We start from the raw sequence: 20,882 nt of genomic DNA, 5'->3' as shown, positions 1-20,882 counted from the left end.
CTAATAACATTCCCGGTTTTCTAGTGCTATTCAAACATTTAACACATTGTTTATTTGGATATAAATGTTATTTATTTTACCTATTCCGTTCCTCATTTGTTTTCTGCTCTTTTTGCCACACTCATCCCAGGACCTGAGCAATAGGACAGCTTGACTGCACATATTCCTGGGGAACTGATCGCTAAATAATCTACTGCCGGGCAAATATTATTGATGGGGAGAGGACAAAAGGGGGTAACAGAATCTGCAATCCTTCAAGCCCTCCGATACACTCGGTCCATCAATGAAATATCCTTTACATGAGCAATTTCCTGTCTCACTCTCTAGATACTATTTCTGTTTTGTTTTTTATTTTGTCAGTTTCGTATTCTATCACTAAATTAATTAGTGCAATACTTTTTATGTTGGGTTACCTGGGAAATCAGTCAAAAGGCTGCAGATTTTGTAGACTTTGTAGCCAGATGTGCTAGGAAGGCAAGTGTGCACCCTCTTGCTGCAACGGCTGCTGATAGTAGAAAGGGAAAAATGAAAACCTCTGGTCTTTGCCATCCAGGTTTTGCAGGGGAAGGGACCTTCCTATATAAAGAATGGAATCAACTAATATGTCTCTGGCAGGAAGCTGCGTTTGAGTGTGGGGGCACTTGCCCCAAGTCCCTACAGCTCAGGTTATAAAATCGACTCATTTTACAGTAAGATCCTTCTCTGTGGTAGCTCCCAAGCTGTGGAATAAACTTTTCAGGAGAATAATTTCCTAAAGATTAAGAAAAAGGTTGAGGCCTGCTTATTCCTAGAACTGGACTGAATGCTAATGCTTATTGCAGAGTGAATTGTGGTGTGGGCGGTAAGGTCGTGTAGAGATAATTGTAATTGTATGTGCTTGGGACTCCTAACCAGCTGAAATGATACATCAGCTTTATACACTGTAGCCCTTCCCCTTTTTGGCATGTAAGGGAGTAATGAGATGTTAGCATGATGGAGGTTGTTTTTAATGTGAATTGTTATTGTGTGTATTTATTGTATTTTAGGTGGCTTGCAGGGGTACTTTATGTAAATCATCTCAGGCATTCAATTAACGTTCAGGAAGGTGGAATAGAAGCTTTTATAAATACATAAAGAATAAAAACATGTGTTCTTATTTTGTGCAGCCTTAATATAAGGGATTAAGTATAGGCAACCATGTACTCTGGACATTAAAATGAGGTCTTCTTGTGACATCACAGAACATGAGACTGAAAGTAGAGAAGCCTGCATTGCTGCCAATATCTAATCCATTATTGGATATGTAATTTTTAAAATAGATGAGACAGAACTGGCTTTCAAGAAGGCCAGGATAACCCATACAGAGCAACCATGGTAAAAACCCAAGGATAAATGAGCATGTGGAAGCCAGATGTTTTGGACATGCAGCCTCACTATGGGCCTGCTTTACTAAGGCTTTTTTTCCCCAATCTGTGTCTATGGGATAAAATGTTTAGTAAATGAGGCCCTAATTTTGTTATCTTTGTGGATTGCTTATAGTAAGACAATGAAGGGGGCCAGGGTATTGGACTGGCCCGAGAAGCAGTGCTGACGGAGGCCAGCATTTTAGCAGACTCTGTACGTGCTTGCTCGGCATAGCAATGGCAGGAAAATGGTTGAGAGGTGGGGTAAAGGACGTGATGGGGGGTGGGGGTAGCTGGCCACGGTTGTTGGTATATGTATGGAAATCTACCCAAAGTACTAGAAAACCAGAGATAAAGGATCTCACCTGGACAGGGCAATTGGTCCTTTATGTACCATCTTCTGCTATGTTCCCATGTTAAAGTTCTTTGTCTTCCCTTCCTGGAAGTTTGCTGTGCAGAATTCCTATCTTCCTACAAGTTCCTTTTTCTCATCTTTCCTCCTGCTTTTCTTCTGTTTCCTCCAGCTCCAGTATCTCTCTTCCTGTCTGATACTGACTTTTGAGCTGTCATTGTACTACATTACAGTGTGCTGTGATATCAGTACTGCACTGTAATCAATGTACAGTCTTAGGCCTCTAGAGCAGTGGTTCTCAACCCTGTCCTGGGGACCCCCCCAGCCAGTCGGGTTTTCAGGATATCCACAATGAATATGCATGAGAGAAAATTTGCATATTATGGAGGCAGTGTATGCAAATTTTCTCTCATGCATATTCATTGTGGATATCCTGAAAACCCAACTGGCTGGGGGGGTCCCCAGGACAGGGTTGAGAACCACTGCTCTAGAGGAAGCTTGCATCCATCTGTTCATCATATAAATTAATGTTAATATTAATTATTCCAATGTTGCCAGGGCCGGTGCTTCCATTAGACAAACTAGGCAGTAGCCTTGAGTGCCATCATTTTAGAAGCAGCAAAATCCAGCCAGCGCAAGGCCCAGAGGGGTGCTGTGCCAGATCCGATGCTGCCAAAGAAGGAAGTGCTGGGTTGGAGCCACTGCTGCCGATATCCACTTGAATCTTCATGTCATTGTGATTTATCCTAGTTCAAGTTAATCAGGTTGGTATGAACAGGAGCACAGAACATGCGAAGTCTGTAACTTTCAAACTGGCGCACATGTGCTTATGTTCGTCGGCCCACAGGGACTCGGCTATTTTCTAACTTGTGAGCTACTGAGGTCCTGCGGTCTGTATCCAGGGCCGGATTTAAGATTTTGGTGCCCATAGGCAAAGAGCCATGGTGGAAGTCTTTTGAAACTGTGCTGGCGCATGGTCAAAAGCACAAGCAAGCTCCACTTTGGCCTGGATATTTGGTGCCTTCAAAATCAGGCACTCTTAGGCACTTGCCTAGGTTTCCTACACCTAAATCTGGGCCGGCCTTTACCCATTCAATGCACGAGACAAGCACCTCCTGCACTGAATGGGTACAAGCAGGAGGAAGAGCAAGAGGTGGGGATAGATCCGTGCCGCTGACGGGTAGAGTCAGGACTTTCTTGGCCATGTCTCCAGAGGCCCAGTCATCTGAATAAAATCCCAGAGTCTCCAGGTTCTACTCAGAGAGCTCCAAGCTCTGCCCACCTCCTCCATTAATAATCCCCAGTGTTAGATACATTCTGTAAATAGCATGCATACTAATAAGTTAACACCTAGTTCAATAATTTTAGAACTTATTTCTAGTTCTATTTTAGGATTGTATACTACTTTCTTTCCCTAAAAGAGAGGAACCTACTTAGTGAGTGTATGCAAAATAGTGGATGGAGGAGAGACTCCCATGCTATTTAGCACATTCCTGCTGAAGTCTCATTTGCATCCGACGTTCCTTCGTTTACATGTGTGCAGACACCAATATCTTTTTCAGACCAGCATAGCAAATATAACATGCTCCTTTTTGTTCTGCACACTGAGCTGCCTTAGCATGCATAGCAAACTTCAATGAATAGGCCTCCAAGAGGGATCCTATACCTCTTTTCCCATCATAAAAAAATAATTATATTTTTATTACAACTTTTTAAAAGTTGAGATCCCTTTGTGTCTGTGTGTTTGCATATATGAGTGAATGAGAAAGGAGGTGGGCAGTAGATGATATACAGAGGAAAAAGAAATCGTCTTTCATATTTTAAGAGACCTATAGTTTAGGGATGTGAATTGTTTTTTGACGATTTAAAATATCGTCCGATATATTTTAAATCATCAAAAATCGTTAGAGGCGATATTTAATAGGAATTCCCCCGATTTATCGTCAAAAATCGTAAATCGGGGGAAGGGAGAGGGGAAGGGGGAGGGCGGGAAAACCGGCACACTAAAACATCCCTAAAACCCATCCCGACCCTTTAAAATAAATCCCCCACCCTCCCGAACCCCCCCAAAATGTCTTAAATTACCTGGGGTCCAGTGGGGGGGTCCCATTGTGATCTTCCACTCTCAGGCCACGGGTGCGTTCCCCGACGTCACGAGCATAGGAGATCGCTCCCGGACCCCCGCTGGACCCCCAGGGACTTTTGGCCAGCTTGGGGGAGCCTCCTGACCCCCACAAGATTTGCCAAAAGTCCAGCGGGGGTCCGGGAACGACCTCCTGCACTCGAATCGTGTTGCCGTACGGCTGGCGTCATTTTGCAAAATGGCCGTACGGCCGGCGCCATTTTCTATCAACGCACCCGTGGCCCGAGAGTGGAAGATCACAACGGGACCCCCCACTGGACCCCAGGTAATTTAAGACATTTGGGGGGAGTTCGGGAGGGTGGGGGATTTATTTTAAAGGGTCGGGGTGGGTTTTAGGGATGTTTAAGTGTGCCGGTTTTCCCGCCCTCCCCGATTTACGATTTACACGATATTTACAAAAACAAAACCGCGACGATTCGATTCCCTCCCCCCCAGCCGAAATCGATCATTAAGACGATCGATCACACGATACACATCTCTACTATAGTTTTACCATTTCTTTTCAGTTACAGTCCTGATTTTCATTTCTCTATTTATTGACAAGGCAAGATGGGGTTGACAAAGCTTGAACAATAATCATTCATCGTTCCCCTGTTCTTCTCTTTGTTGCTGAGATACGGTTGACATTCCTTACCTTGCCCAAACCTTGCAGTCCTGTACACCTCTTCAGCACCTTTGTACCCCAGCATCCTGCACACAACATCTCCATCCTTCTTGTCCCAGCCGTCGTCACACACCGTTCCCCACCGCTTGTCGTAAAACACCTCCACCCGGCCCTCGTGAGGGCCCGATCCGTTTACCAGTCGAATCACGCCCTCTTCCACGGCAGAGGGACCTGGAAAAAGAAAAAAAAATCTTCTGGGCCTGATTTCATCTTCAGGGGCACTGATTTGTATAATGTATATGCGAACAATGTCTGCAATGGCTTTCAATGCATTATGTACAAATAAAGCAATCTAGCAGGGTTAATACAGATTCATGTGCCTAGATTGCCCTGTCTGGAAACTCATCTCCTCTGGCTGGTTAAAAATGCACACAGGCTTCCACAGCATGCAAACCTTTAGCTGGATTGCAAGGGGGCATTCCCGGGGGCGCGTTTACACCGAGGGAGTAAAACAGCCTGCGTACAAAACATTTCTAAAAGTATAAATGCGATTTTAGCAAAACGGAAGCCAATACAATGTAGCGAAGTAGCAACCATTGGATACACTAATTTTCAAACTACCTGGGTACTTACTTCTCAAATGAACATAAAATATACATGCTAAGATTAGCTGTGCACCTTATAGATACACTTGCTATTTGAAAATGGCCCCCATAAAGTTCAGCGCTATGCCACAGATTTTGCTCTTAGGTTCAGTATTCAGTTTAATCCATTTTAGTTGTTAAAGTGCCTTTTTCCCTCAATAAGATTACAAGGCACCATTAATAAATAAAATTCTTAACAATAAAAAGAACCTGCATATTAATAAAAGTAACACACTTACTAACCAGTTTGGCTAGAAAGGGAGGGATGGAAGATAACTGTCACAACTGTGAGGGACTCTATTGGCCAATAAGTAGCTGTGTGTGAGTGTGAGAAAGAGAGGGAGACAAACATTCCTTGAGATACCCAGGCATACAGTCTGGAAAGTGGTAAAAAACTAAATCACAACCTTAAACCATGGAAGAGGCAGCTTTGGTTCTTTTTATTTTTTGATTTGGTTATTGATCTTTTCATTTAATATAACAAAGAATAAATCTTGCATAATAAACAGCATGAATGAAATAAAATATAACAAGAAAAAACTGCATATCAAGAACATAATTCAAGCGGCCAGCAACCAAGGAGATGAACCAATACACTAAAGAGAAAGAGTTAAGTCAAAAAAGATTTTTGAAGCAATATGCAAGAGTCAAATAATGGATCTACAAGTCAAAATATTACAAAAAAAAATGAGTTGGGAGAAGTGACTAAGGACTCTCCAGATGGTTTAAACCTAGCACTCATAAAAGCAGTAAGCTAAGGAGACTCATAAAAATGCATTTTATCACTTGACATTTAATAACTCATTTACAAGGTTTTTTTTAAACTAAAACATGGTTCCAAGTCATAACTCCTGGGGCCACATATGGAAAAATTGTTTCCTTATCCTTTGTGTAGCCTTTGCTACACTAAGTAAAATATAGACCATAGAATTCAAAAATAAAAAATTCTTATAGTGAAAAAACAACTTCATTACCCAGTTCATGTCTGGCTCTAATACAAAATTCACAAGAAGCCTTGAAACCGTGGTAGCTTCTTAATCTTTCTTTTCTAGAACATGAGATACATCAAGAAAATCAAAAGGCATCCGAGGAGCCATAGCTTGATCTCCTCAGCCCTCCTTTCTAACAAGCAGTAATTTCTGGAAATAGTAGAACAAACACAGCTGTTTTTTCAAGCATGGCAGCCAGCACAAGCAAGAAACGTGGTGTTTAAAACTTTGCACAATTTGTCATGATACCAAGTGCCATTTTGAGAGTTTTTCCCTGACACAGCCTTGATGGGGCGAAACGCTGATAGCATCAGATGGGATGGCTGAAGTCGGAGCTGAACAGGCACATGGACATTTAATTTCAAGTTAAGTCCTTCAATATAAAATGGTTTGCTAATGCAGGATTTACAATCAAGTTGTGACACTTGTTTCAAATGTTTTAAAGAATTTTGTTGCTTACAATATATATATATATATATCCAAAAACAAATGTACATATACCACTTTTACTAAGGAGGTTTTTTCTAATGATGATGCCAAAAATTGCCTGTTACAGGTGGTTATTGCTGAGATCAGGCATCTGAAGTTTTTATCCCTTTATAAAGTGATTTATTGTGTGCTTTTGAAAGTTGCACCTAGGGCAATTTTTCTATTTTCTTGTCTTTTTACACTCAGTTTTTCTCCTTCATTTTCTTGTTTTATGTATTGACCCATTATGGGTAGATTGTAGCTCGGTCTGAGCACTGGGTAGATCGTGACAAGAAACAAATCCAAATAAATAAATGACATAACTAGCTTCAGTTCAGAATAGTCTGGGCTTCCTCTGTATGACTGCAGCAAATAATTACCAAAAGCATGTAGTTTAAAGAAATGCACCTTCTTCAAGAGAACTAATGATGTACACAACTTGGCACACACTATAACATGATGTAAGTCAGACACGTTGCTCAGAAAACCAAAATATATGTTACTGTTTTCAAAAACTGTTAGCACTCATATCAGAACCCAAGCCGCCGCATGTCAATGCAATCTTGAAGAGTGATTTCTTGGGGCTCGTCCAAGATGGCACATGAGTCACAGCGAGCTCTTTGAACACTGTTGGACCAGCTTACCCACTGCTGATCAAGCACAAAAGGAGACCCCAGGTGTACCCTGCAGCTTCAGTCTGATGCATGCTCACATTCCTGGGACAGGATTATCAGACTCCGGGACTTAGTCCTTGGTGGGGGGCTATGGAGGAAATGTCTGCATCCAGATTCTGTCAATTGCTCTGCAATTTGCTAGAATGTTTCTGATTATATCTTTTGAAAGTCTCTTGCTGGTTAACCTACTCTGCCCTTTTTCATTTGTGCTGGATTTTTTGTATTTTTCTTTGAATGTACTCTATTTTGGCTATATAGAATCTGCTGCTTTGAAACTGAACCTTAATTTGAATTTCCACCCATCTAACCTCCCTCCCACCCACCGTCTTTCTTTTCTTTTCTTTTCTTTTTTTAATATTTTATTTATGAAAGAATATTTACAATAGCATAGATAATGCAACTGAAAGAAAAGTCAGAATTTGTCAAAAGAAAACAATCACCAAATGGAAATAAAATAACTATAGCTAGCATACAAGTTACTGACTCAAGACCCTTAAGTGGACTGGAATATTATGAAATAATAAGAAATCATACAATATTAAACAAAACCCCATGGATATTACCTATCTTAGCCACATCTACAGTTGTATATATTCAGGTGACTAGGAAGAGTAAATTCATCCATTCCGCACTTTATCCCATAAAACTTTTTCAAAATGCAAACTCGCATAGAATATGTATCTATTACCTTGATATTCAACTAAACATTTACATGAGAATTTTTATGAAAAAAGTAGTGCTAATCTCTAAAAACTAGCTCTTAAGCAGAAGAAACTTTTCCTTATATCTTGAATAGATCTTGATAAATCAGGAAAAACATTCACTCCTGGCTTGAGGATGCTCTTCAATTCCGCTCCTCCAATCGTCCTATTAGAACCGCACTTTCAGGAACCCTCTACACCCCTTCCCTTAAATGTGCTCACCACACTTCCACCAGAGAAAGAACCCTATCCATTGCAGGCCCCTCCCTCTGGAGCACTATGCCACTTGAGCTCCGACTAGAACCATGCATTCGGAAATTCAAAACAGGGGTTAAAACTTGGCTCTTTAAAATGGCCTACCCTGATCCGGATCCTACGTAGTCCCCCTGCTCCCTCTACTCCTTCAGAGAAAGAGCCCTTGTCATTAACATACTCATAGCCTTCTCCTTTATTCCTTTATTTATACTCTGTTTTGGCTCCCGTTTCTCTGCACCTCCTTATATACCCCCTTTTATACCCCTTTCCCCCTTCCCCTGTCCTTAAACCCTACCTTTTTCCCTATAGTAACCCTTTTATATCCCTTTTATTTACCCCCTCCGCTATCCTTTAAACCTTACTTTTCCCTATAGCAACCCTGCTAGTCTATATATAGTTGCCTTTCTGACGCATAATTTGTAATGTCATATATAGTGTCTCCTGTATGTACTAGTTAAAGATAATGTATACTATTGTATATAATACTTTTTGGAGTGTATAATTTATATAAGGTTATCCACAGTGTATAAGGTTATACACAGTCCCTTATTGAGTGTATAATTTGCAATGCTACTTATTATGTTCTTCTGTTGTTTTCCATCAGGTACTGTTCCTTTTCTCCTCTTCCTGTTTTTTCCCTTTCTTCTCTCGCCCCTTCTCTCTTCCTATCTGCTCCCTCTCCCCCACCCTGGTTTTTTGTAATTTCCTCCTTCAGTTATATCGTAATCCGGTATGATGTACCCACGAATGTCGATAAATAAAAGCTAATAAATAAATAAATAAATAAATATAAAATACAATTACAGAACTAGATCTTGATTCATCTCTAATATGAAACCCACTATCAAGGCCTCCCTCCCGTCCCTACCACTTCTTCTTGTGATGATTCCAGGAGACCTATAACATCCACACTGTCCACTGAAACCAAAGGTTCAGGATCACCTTCCTTATTAAAAAAGGTACTCTCTTGGCAGCAGGAACAAAACACACTCTGTTCACAAGCGGAAGTTACTTTCTCCATGCTTTATATGGTGAACTCAGCTTCCATTTAGGGAAATTAATCATTTCAAGTTCCTGCATCTAGCCAATTTTTACAAAGTTTCAAGTCTATGGTTCATATACACAAGCCATCTTGTAATTCTGCAAAGATTTAAAGAGTAGACAACGGGGGGAGAGTAAAACCTTCAGTTTCCCACTTATACAAAGAAATAACGGAATATGTTGATGCACGCCCATTAAAAATCCTATACCCCCGATGGCAGGTATGGGCTTTGTTTTCATTAACGTACGTTGAATTTGAAAAATGTTTTATTGATATGCACATGATCTCTGAGAATATTTGTATGCAAGAAACGCAGTACAGATTTCTATGGATGTGTTATATTACCCCGACTCGAGCCCACAAAATGAAGATTGCACAGTCACCCCAATGCCCAAAATGTGCAAGCCAGGACAGCACTTTTTTCCATTGTTTTTGGGAATGTAAGGTGATCGCTTCTTTTTGGATGCATATAAGCCATACATGCTCCACCATTCTGGGGAAGAAGTTACCACCAAACCCAAATTTATGGCTGTTTGGGATGGCGGAGTCGACACATCCACATCTCTACACCGCCGATCTCTTATTTATCATGCGAGCGGGTCTGGTGGGTAAACAAATCATACTAAAGAATTGGATAAAAACAGATAGACCTAATCATGAAGATTGGTTTCGAAAGTTGGTGCTTTTATGCTCTATGGAACATGCCCTACTCACAAAACACACTCCAAAGAGGTCTGTACTCATTCATTCCATCTGGGCAGGTTTTACAGAGTATTTGGCCCCGAAGGTGGGTTTTTTACCAGATGCCTGAGTCCACAGTTTTCGCCGGTTCTATGCCAAGGAAGACACAACTCCAATGACCTACAGGCACCAAAATGAACTGTTACAGCAGCCAACATGGGGCCGAACTGGCGATTCCCGGGACGGAAAAAAAAAAAAAAAAAAAAGGATTCTCTTAAGTCCCTGGACTCCTCGCACTTTTATGTCCCTTGACTCCTTGAATACTAAGGTTTTTCATGGGGGGGGGGGGGATGTTCTGCGAAAACACAGTTGTAAAAGGTCAAAGTTTGTTGTATATTTTGAATAACCAATAAAGATATATACAAAAAAAAAAATAAAGAGTAGACAAAAACTTAAGGGGCGGATTTTCAGAGCCCTGCTCGCCTAAATCCGCCCAAATCCGGGCGGATTTAGGCGAGCAGGGCCCTGCGCGCCGGTGAGCCTATTTTACATAGGCCTACCGGCGCGCGCAGAGCCCCGAGACTCGCGTAAGTCCCGGAGGGGGGCGTGTCGGGGGCGTGACCGAGCGCAGCGGCGTTTTCGGGGCGTGTCGGCAGCGTTTTGGGGGCGGGTATGGGGGCGTGGCTACGGCCCGGGGCGGTCCGCGGGCGTGGCCACGCCCTCCGTACCCGCTCCCAGGTCGTGTCCCAGGTCGCGTCCCGGGGATTTACGCCTCCCTCTGGGAGGCGTAAATCCCCCGACAAAGGTAAGGGGGGGGCTTAGACAGGGCCGCGTGGGTGGGTTAGGTAGGGGAAGGGAGGGGAAGGTGAGGGGAGGGCAAAAGGAAGTTCCCTCCGAGGCCGCTCCTATTTCGGAGCGGCCTCGGAGGGAATGGGGGTAGGCTGCGCGGCTCGGCGCGCGCCGGCTATACAAAATCAATAGCCTTGCGCGCGCCGATCCAGGTTTTTAGCAGATACGCGCGGCTCCGCGCGTATCTACTAAAATCCAGCTTACTTTTGCTTGCGCCTGATGCGCCAGCAAAAGTAGGCCAATTCGCGCTATTTGAAAATCTACCCCACACTGAATAATACGATGATTCAGTTCCTCCTCGTACTCCTGGAACTTAAGAGAGGCCTGAGATGTGAAGGAACAAAGCTGTGAAACAGAACTAGATAACATTTCTTCCGTTCAATCCAGGGATGCAACAACTTCTTCTAAAGATGCTGACTTGGCTGCCATCTTGATCTGAGATGCCCCTGCATGTAGAAGCTGGACAGGGGCCAGAATTCCACTTTTTAGGGGAGCTTTACAAATGTTTTACAGTGTTGCTTGCTCTTCTTACAAGGACTGTAACTCAAGCTGTGCTGGCAGTGCACATGCTCCTAACAGGGTTCCCAGATCTTTGCCCCCTACCCTCCCATCCTGCATCAGAGAATCCACTGGCCGAAGGACTGCAGATCTGCTGGCAGTTATTTTCTGCTGACTCTGTCTTTTTGATATGTAAGACCCCTTTGGGCAGTGGTGGTGAATGAGTGAAAGACCAGAATCGCCTGAAAGTGCCATAACAGCAGTACTGGGAGTCTCTCCTAATCTGGATCTGATTAAGAACCTGCAGCCAGAGAGACACAGGAGTCAAGTGTACCTCCTACAGCTGCTGGAGTTGCTGTGGGATAAATCCTTTTTTTGCACTTTTGTTTCTTGCTAATAAAAATTAAGGACATCAAAAAAGAATAAAAGGGACATTAGGGACACAGATTTGAGAGCTCAAATGGATGTGTCCATCCGGGTTGATGGCATCATGAATTCCTCCCAGGGCTCCTTTTTTCTTTTATATATACTTTGCTAGTTTTGTGAAGGTGGGCTTTTCATACCGTAAGGTTTATCTTTTACATAATATCATACCTGTGCATAACTTCACTCTCTCTGGAAGTTGATTAGAATGCCTGAGTTTTAAGTGAATTTCACTAGAATTTTGGGTTAAATAATAGAGGAAATGGAAAATTTTAAGTCATCAGACTATAAGTGATATTTTCAGACAAAAGAAAAAGTGAGGGCCTCAGAATACCTCCGCTGAGATGCATTTTTGTGCATATACCTTTTGTGTCCCAAAAACGTTATGCGCACAAAATGTATGCGTTGAGCTGGGAAAATATTGAAAGCTCCTTCTTTCATGCATAACTTAAAATGTTACCTGCTCAAAAGCTTTCGATGTTGACCTCGTTGTTTTCAATAGGAGACTTCTCACAGCTATGACGAATTTGGTCAGAAAAAGGTAATAGAACAGGGGCGAGAGAGAGGAGGAGAGCTGGAGAGTCCGGCAGCGGTAAGCTGCCCTTCCCCCCTACCTGCTGCAAGTCCTGCTGACGGCAGAGGTCCTGAGGCAACTGGGCCCGTAAGAGTGAGGCTGCAATGGTGCCCAGCTGCTGGCGCATAGCTTGGTTTCTTTTTCTCCTTCTTTAAGGATTTCAAATGGGTAGGAAACGAAAGAGCATGTCGGTGTTATTCTCTCTGTCACTGCTCAAGGTCCCATGGATCAACTCATGTATCAGCTAATACTATTATGGACAGAAGCAATGAGGCCTCCTCAGATTCAGGTGCCTCTGAGATCAGGTATGCATTTACCCCTCCTCAACCGTCATCTGTTACCACACTTGTTTTTCCCAGTTTACCAGGACAGAATTCTGCCTCGGGTGTCCTGGGAGAGTTAATTTTACCCCGGGTTGTTTCCTCTATATTATCTGTCTTTGAAGCTGGGCCTGAATCAGCTATGAACATTTTAGAGTCTTCGTTGCAAGGAAGTGGAAATATTTTTCAACAGATAAAAGCTCCATTACTAGTTGTGTTGAAACTCTCTAGTATATTTGATGTTGAGAGTGAATGTATGGACATTACAATGTTAGATATTTGGAAGGCAGTAATTAAAGTGAATTAAAGTCTCTAATTCTATCCAGCAATTAAATTAAATCACTGAAGATACCAGGTTCAAATTGCAGGAACAGGACACTTGGTTAAACAATATCGATCGATCTCTAATTAAAGCGCATATTAAGGATAATTTGGTGTTTTATTCTTGTTTGGAAAACATAGAGAATCAGTATAGAGGGAAAAACTTGAGTATCTTAAACTTTGCTATGACTAGGTTATTATCAGCCTATGAAATGTTAAGAAATATCTTTCAGAAATTCTTCTCATCCCCGTCTTATCAGATTTATAGTATGTTCCTAAATATAGGAGCGTGATTGCCCCTGTTGAAGGGGTATTAGTAACTCTATGCCCAGAGAGTCCTTCATTATCTGATATCTTAGAATCGCCCATAGATGATAAACCTACAAGAGCTACACTAGTGGTTTCTTTTTCATTAGAGCAAGATAAGAATCTGGTTTTACTAAAGTTTTGTCAATATAAAGCTAGATTGTTTTGTAGGCAACAGATATATGTATTTCCTGATGTGACTTGAGTAACACAGTCTAGAAGGAAGCAGTTCCTACAGTTAAAACAGAGTTATTAAAACCAGTAGTGCTGTGGAGAGCAGGTGACTTGTCCTAAAGGCCTGTTATGTCCACACATTCTCTGGTCACTCCGTACGGCACAGACCATTGACTCTGCAGCAGCTGACGCCGCTGCCATCCTACCTCTATAACAAAAAAAAAAAGGTTGGTTGGACAACTGCATGCAGCCTCCATCCTAGGACCTGAGATGGCACTGCCTGAGCTAGGAGGGCTGGCAGGGGGGAGCTGGAAGTTGGGAGAGGTAGCAACCAGTTCAGGAGTCTCTCAGAATATCCCAGAAATTTGGCTGCCAAGGATACCTAAATCTTATGTGGAGGGCAATATGAGGTGCCCTAATACAGTGTCCACCCAAATGGGGTGAGCTCCATATTAGTATATGGATTAACAACTTATTTCACTGAAAGAATATACCGTAGTTTTGGACAACAAAATACTTTAACACAGCTTGTCAAAGATTAAATTATATAGTTATTCTGTTTTATTTATAACATTTTGATTTGTTTTTCTGCTGCCTGTTGCTTTCTTGAGTCTCAAATTTAAATTTAAGTTAGATTTTATTGGTTATGGCCTAGTAAAACAAAGAATTATTTTTTATAATTGATGTATTTATGAATGTGCGAAATAAAACGAGTGCCTTAGCCAGACCACAGAATACATTTCAAGGAATTATGTAATCTGGTATCTGACTAAAGATGTGGTTAACTTTTTTTTTTCCAGAAAGATCTCTAACTATTTAAACAAGAAAAGCTGTAGCAACAAATCCATTAAAGAGCCCTTGGTCACAAGAGACCACCAAACTTTGCTATTATATTCTATCATGGGAGGGAGAGAAATGAGAAATAGAAGGAGGATTTTACAGACTAATGGTTCTCAACCTTTTTTCTGTCAGGACACACCTGACAGATGGTTCTCACATGTGTGATACACTAAACACATGACCATCACAGGGCTAAATGTAAACATACACTCTGCATCCATAGGAACTCCTTCCCCACCCCTCCCCTGACCCCCAACAATGGGTGGTGAGCAAAACTAGGGCATTACCCGTACAGCTCACCATACAAAAAAGATATTCTGGTTCTGGTGTCATCTCAGTAAAAGCAACAAAAACTCTCCATACTATCAGATGCAATAGCCCTTCTTATGAAAAGACAGTAGTTTACCACCAATGTCTGTTCTACTGAGAAAACACAACAAATAAAATGGATACAAACATGCTAGTAAAATACCTCACCTCGGGCACACACACAGAAGCAAGCTTCACATGAGTACAGAAAGAACACAAATTACAAATATGGAGACAGAAAGTGGAATGGAAACCCAAAAAAGCCACTCTGCATGCAGTGCAAACCTGGAGAAATGGAAAGAGAAATATAGCACCTAACATAGTCCCAGGATCTGTAATAATGCACACAAACTAATCTGCACAAAGTTACACCTGCATTATGGCATGCACTCAAACAGCAACACCCTATCTATGAAAAGGTAACACCACAAATATTAAACCAGGCCCCAAACACTAATACAGCTCCTATCAGGAAAACAGAATAAAACAAGCTGCTATAGATCCCCACACAGAAATAACTGTAAAAATATATTAATAAATGTTTCAAAACAGCTGATGAACAGCTGCCAGCGTGCACTTCACCAGGACAGTGCCTAATGGCGCTGTCCCGGCTAGCCCACGCCCCACCCATGCCCCGCCTAGACCCCGCCCCCAGCCCTCCCCGGCTCACCCCTTTTTTTTTAAAGCCAGTTCTTCCGTGCATACCAGGAAATACGCACATGGCTGTGGCCCTTTCAAAATGCCCGCGGTGCATGTGGGGCCTGTCCACGCACGTATTTCCCAGTTTTTATGCACACTGGCATTTTAAAATGTACTCCTATGTATCTAAGTTAGAAAGCATGTTTGTGATTGAGAGCATGTATGTAAGAGAGAGAGCATATGCGTGATTGAGAGAGAGCATGTGTGTGATTGAGAACTTGGGTAAATGAGAGCATGAGTGAGACTGAGAGCACATGTGTAAGAGTGCATGTGTGTGATTGAGAGCATGTTTGTAAGAGAGAGAGCATATGCGTGACTGAGAGAGAGCACGTGTGTGATTGAGAGAGAGCACGTGTGTGATTGAGAACGTGGGTAAATGAGAGCATGAGTGAGACTGAGAGCACATGTGTAAGAGTGCATGTGTGTGACTGAGAGAGATATAAAACTGGGCGTGCATGAGCGTATGGGTAACGGATTTTATCACATGAGTGCGTCGGCGCTCACATGTTATAAAATCACCGCGTCCATGTGCGCATGCCGGGAACCACGTGCACATTGATGCCGCGCGCATAGTCTGAAAATTCTCCTTATACTGTCAATCACACTTGCACAAACATGCTCTCTCTTACATACATACTCTCAATCACACACACATGCACTCTCCCCCTCTGGCTTGCTCCCCCCCCCCCTCCCCAACACAAATAGTAACCTCCTCCTCCAGTCCATGCAGCCCAAGAACGAAGAATCCCATAGGCTGCAGGGGCTAACACTGCTCTTTTTTCTGTCGCTGATCGCAGGGTGTGCTTCATTTAGATCTGGGTCTGCACTACTGCTGCTAGTTTATGTAGTATGGTCCACTCTTCTTCCCACGTGCCCCACTGTACATCCTTTCCTTTTCCGGGCCATGGGGGCAGAAAGAAGGAAGGGCCAACCTTTAATTTTGCCAGCTTCCACTAAAACTGCTGCTGTTCCTGCCCGGGTGGAACAGCAGCAATATTGGTGGAAGAATGTTTACGTCTCGCTGCGATGGAGGAGACGGAGGGAAAAGCAACTATGGCAGTGGGACACTGGGAAACTGCGGCACACCAGTTGAGAATTGCTATTACAGACAACACAGAAGAAAGCTATCATCTCTTTCTTCTACAGCCATGATATCGGTAACCAAATAGAAAATAGGATGCCTTTTAACCAAGAAGCACACAGATACCACAGACAAAATAAGCATGACAGAAATCCAAATAGATCAGAAAAACACTGAATATATGATAAGAAGTTAAGGAAAAGAATGGAGAGGGGACCATATGATATTCTGACATCCAGAGCTGTAGCCAGGCAATTTACCACCTATGGCCAAGTGAAAAACTGCACCCTCACCCAACACATGACACCACGAGTTGGGAGTCTCTGTGCAATGTTTATACAACAATGCCCATGGCCAGTGCAAGGGTATTAGGTGCCCTAGGAAAACTTTACAGCCTTGCATCCCCCACCCCATCACACCCTCCTCACACCAATTAAAAATTATGCATTTATAATAATAGATTTTATATGAAAAAGAACATTCAAAGCAGTCTTCTGAGGTAAAAATATCACTTATAATATGTATATTATATTTACATGCACTGCTGAGGTGCCAACCAGAAAAATCTGCAAAAAAGCAAGAGACTCTTGGAATCTATATGGTATTAGGTCTACTGTAATGCATCTTGGGCATGGAGATGACCTTCAGAGAGCCAGGAGATAAAAGAGTTTCTATATCAACTGCACGAACTGCCAGCATTCAAACAGCAACAACCCTACCTATGAAAGTTAATACTATAAATATTACACCAGGCTTAAAATAGTGATAAACCCCCTATTAGAAAAACAGAACAATCCAAGCTGCTATAGATCCTTACATAGAAACTACACACTAATAAATAACTCACTTCAGTCATACATGCAAAACACAGATAGACCCTCAAATACAGAAGAAAGGGACCATACAGTATAATAGAAATGTACAGACAAAAACTTAACTGGAAACTGCAACAAGCCAAATTCTGTATGCACTGCAACAATGTAAAAAACAGAAACATTACCATTCCTCATAAAACAAAAGTAGTAAAACCATACCAATAAAAAGAATAATTCAAAACAATTAATGAATAGAATAACATTCAATAATTAAAACTCATATAAAAATCTTCTATACATCAATTAAATATTTCAAAACAGACACATCAAATAACACCCAACAATTAAAATAAGGATTTTAAAAAAATTCCTCGTTATCCATACCTTGGAACTTTTGATTTCCAGATTCCCTCAAATTGTCATGGATTAGCAGGCCGAGAGTAACTGGTGTAGTTGTACACACACATGCTCTCTCTCATACACACACATGCTCTCTCTCACTTTCCCATACATAAGCACACATGCTCTCTCACTCTCCCACACATGTGCATACATTCTCTCTCTCTCCCACACTCCTGCACACATTTTCGCTCTCACTCTCCACAAACATGCTCTCTCTCTCTCTCCTCCACACATGCTCTCTCACTTCCCCCACACACAAGCACACATGCTCTCTCTCACTCTCCCACACACAAACACACATGCTTTCCCACTCTCCCACACACAAACACACATGCTTTCTCACTCTCCCATATACATGCTTTCGCTTACTGTCCCACACAAACACACATGTTCTCTCACTCTTCCAAATACATGCTCTCTCGCACTCTCCCACACACATGCTCACATGCTCTCTCACTTTCCCACACACAAGCACACATGCTGTCTCTCTCACACACATGCACATATGCTCTCTCACTCTCCCACACACATGCATACATGCTTTCTCTCACTCACTTCTTCCTTGACATAGCAGGTAGCAGCAGCTTCCTTCTTCAGCCTCTGTGGCCAAGGTAATGATGTCCGGCCACGGGGCTGAACCAGCTCTAGAACTGGACTACTTCTGGTAGGGCGCTCTCCTCCTTCTCCGAAGAAGCAGCAAGGCCCCACCGAAATTGACGACGTGGTAAGCACGGCCTTAGTAAGTGGAAAAGCAGTGCAGCCTCAGTCAGAATCAGCAGTGTTATCAGTGGGGGTCATGCTGCTTTTCCTCTTACTAAGGCCACGCGACCACGCTGTTGATTTCAACGGGGCTGTGCTGCTTTTTCTTTTATTGAGGACTCGCCAGCTGCACTGCTCTTCTTGGCACATAGCAGCGTCATGACACTTTTTGGTAGTGGTGCCTATGGCCATGCCTTTTTGGCCATAGGCACGCTACGGCTCTGCTAAGATTCCAGTACAACAAATAGAAGGGCACCATGACAGGGTAATTTATGTGCGCTTATGTACATAGTGCCTCTGAATATAATAATAAGCTTCTGTGTAATAACCATGGAACAATCAAGAAGATGCCAATTGCTTGACTCTTTGAACACTGATACTCAAAAAACCATAATTTCTGGTTGAAATGGTATGATCTACTGGTTACTAATCATGGAGTGACCCCCCCTACTAATTAGATCTAGGGTTTAACTGGACAGTGTCAGGAAGAATCTGGAGCAGCTTCTGAGTTCTGCTGGACCTTAGTGAGAGGAACAGTAATAGCAGCAGGAGCCTGTCTTAACAGAGAAACTTGAAAGTCAGCATGGACCAGGTGGAAGATAACCAGTTCCCTGGCAAGGCTACATGAAGTTGTAAGGAATGATCATGAGACCCAAGCAAGCATGTATTTCCATTCTGGAAAACTTCATCAGTTCTAAAGTCAGAAACATGAGTAAAGCAGGAATCCTCCAAACAGTGTAGAAATGGAATTAACTAGAGAACAGGTTCAGGGATCTGAGAGTGAATTTAGATCTGATAAGTAGCTCACAGGTAAAACAAGGTGCAGCCAATTGTTAAAATAGCCCAAAGACTTTCTCCTGAGGAGTATAAAAAAGGAGGACCAAGCAACAAAGTACAGTGGACCTATCCTTAGTTTTCTGGTAGAGAAAGCAGAGAATGATATAATCAGTCCATTATTAAGTTTTGTAGCACAGTTTGCTTTCTACCCTGGAAATGAGAATTCCAAAATTAACTGTTCCTGTAGATGGCATCCTTTTGCTAATAAATAAAGTCAGACCAGTTGGAAACCACTTATACTTAGCAATCTGCATGTTTGGGATAATAGAACAGGATCAAGACCCCTTGACTTACAGAGAGGAGAGTATCTTATCACTATTCCATCTGATCAACCTATTAACTAAAGCACTCATATAGCTGCCTAAGGACTAAAAACTTGGAGCTCCAATCATATATATATATTAGGGATGTGAATCGTTTTTTGACGATTTAAAATATCGTCCGATATATTTTAAATCGTCAAAAATCGTTAGGGCCACGATACAATACCAATTCCCCTGATTTATCGTCAAAAAATCGTAAATCGGGGGAAGGGGTGGGCAGGAAAACCAGCACACTAAAACCCCCTAAAACCCACCCCCGACCCTTTAAATTAAATCCCCCACCCTCCCGAACCCCCCCCAAATGCCTTAAATTACCTGGGGGTCCAGCGGCACACTAAAACACGGCACACTAAAACCCCCTAAAACCCACCCCGACCCTTTAAATTAAATCCCCCACCCTCCCGAACCCCCCCCCAAATGCCTTAAATTACCTGGGGGTTCGTAGCGGCGGTCCGTAGCTTAAATTACCTCCGTAGCCTTAAATTACCTCCGTAGCGGCGGTCCGTAGCTAAATCGGGGGAAGGGGGAGAGCAGGAAAACCGGCACACCAAATCGTGTAGTCTTCAGCCGGCGCCATTTTGCAAAATGGCGGCGGCCATAGACCAAAACGATTCGATGCAGGAGGTCGTTCCGGACCCCCGCTGGACTTTTGGCAAGTCTTGTGGGGGTCAGGAGGCCCCCCCAAGCTGTCCAAAAGTTCCTGGGGGTCCAGCGGGGGTCCGGGAGCGATTTCCTGCCGCGAATCGTTTTCCGTACGGAAAATGGCGCCGGCAGGAGATCGACTGCAGGAGGTCATTCAGCGACTTGCCAAAAGTCCAGCGGGGGTCCGGAACGACCTCCTGCGTCGAATCGTTTTGGTCTATGGCCGCCGCCATTTTGCGGCGGCCATTTTGCAAAATGGCGCCGGCTGAAGACTACACGATTTGGTGTGCCGGTTTTCCTGCTCTCCCCCTTCCCCCGATTTAGCTACGGACCGCCGCTACGGAGGTAATTTAAGGCTACGGAGGTAATTTAAGCTACGGACCGCCGCTACGGACCCCCAGGTAATTTAAGGCATTTGGGGGGGGGTTTGGGAGGGTGGGGGATTTAATTTAAAGGGTCGGGGTGGGTTTTAGGGGGTTTTAGTGTGCCGTGTTTTGGTGTGCCGCTGGACCCCCAGGTAATTTAAGGCATTTGGGGGGGGTTCGGGAGGGTGGGGGATTTAATTTAAAGGGTCGGGGTGGGTTTTAGGGGGTTTTAGTGTGCCGGCTCACGATTTTAACGATTTTCACGATACTTTACACACCCAAACGGCAACAATACGATTCCCTCCCCCTCCCAGCCGAAATCGATCATTAAGACGATCGAGGACACGATTCACATCTCTAATATATATATATATATATATATATATATATATATATATATATATATATGT

At 42.9% G+C, this 20,882-nt stretch overlaps 1 protein-coding gene across 1 annotated transcript in view; it reads right to left on the bottom strand.

Moving 5' to 3' along the window:
• Positions 1-20,882, bottom strand: part of SCARA5 (scavenger receptor class A member 5) — a 590,798-nt gene that overhangs the window by 25,021 nt on the left and 544,895 nt on the right. Inside the window, exon 8 of the mRNA XM_029596225.1 lies at positions 4,512-4,712. Within this exon, the coding sequence (XP_029452085.1) occupies positions 4,512-4,712 (201 nt within the window). The remainder of the gene's footprint in view (positions 1-4,511; positions 4,713-20,882) is intronic.

The sequence above is a fragment of the Rhinatrema bivittatum genome, chromosome 3 (assembly GCF_901001135.1).
Source record: "Rhinatrema bivittatum chromosome 3, aRhiBiv1.1, whole genome shotgun sequence".
Classification (NCBI taxonomy): domain Eukaryota; kingdom Metazoa; phylum Chordata; class Amphibia; order Gymnophiona; family Rhinatrematidae; genus Rhinatrema; species Rhinatrema bivittatum.
This window is presented reverse-complemented; position numbering and strand designations above follow the sequence as displayed.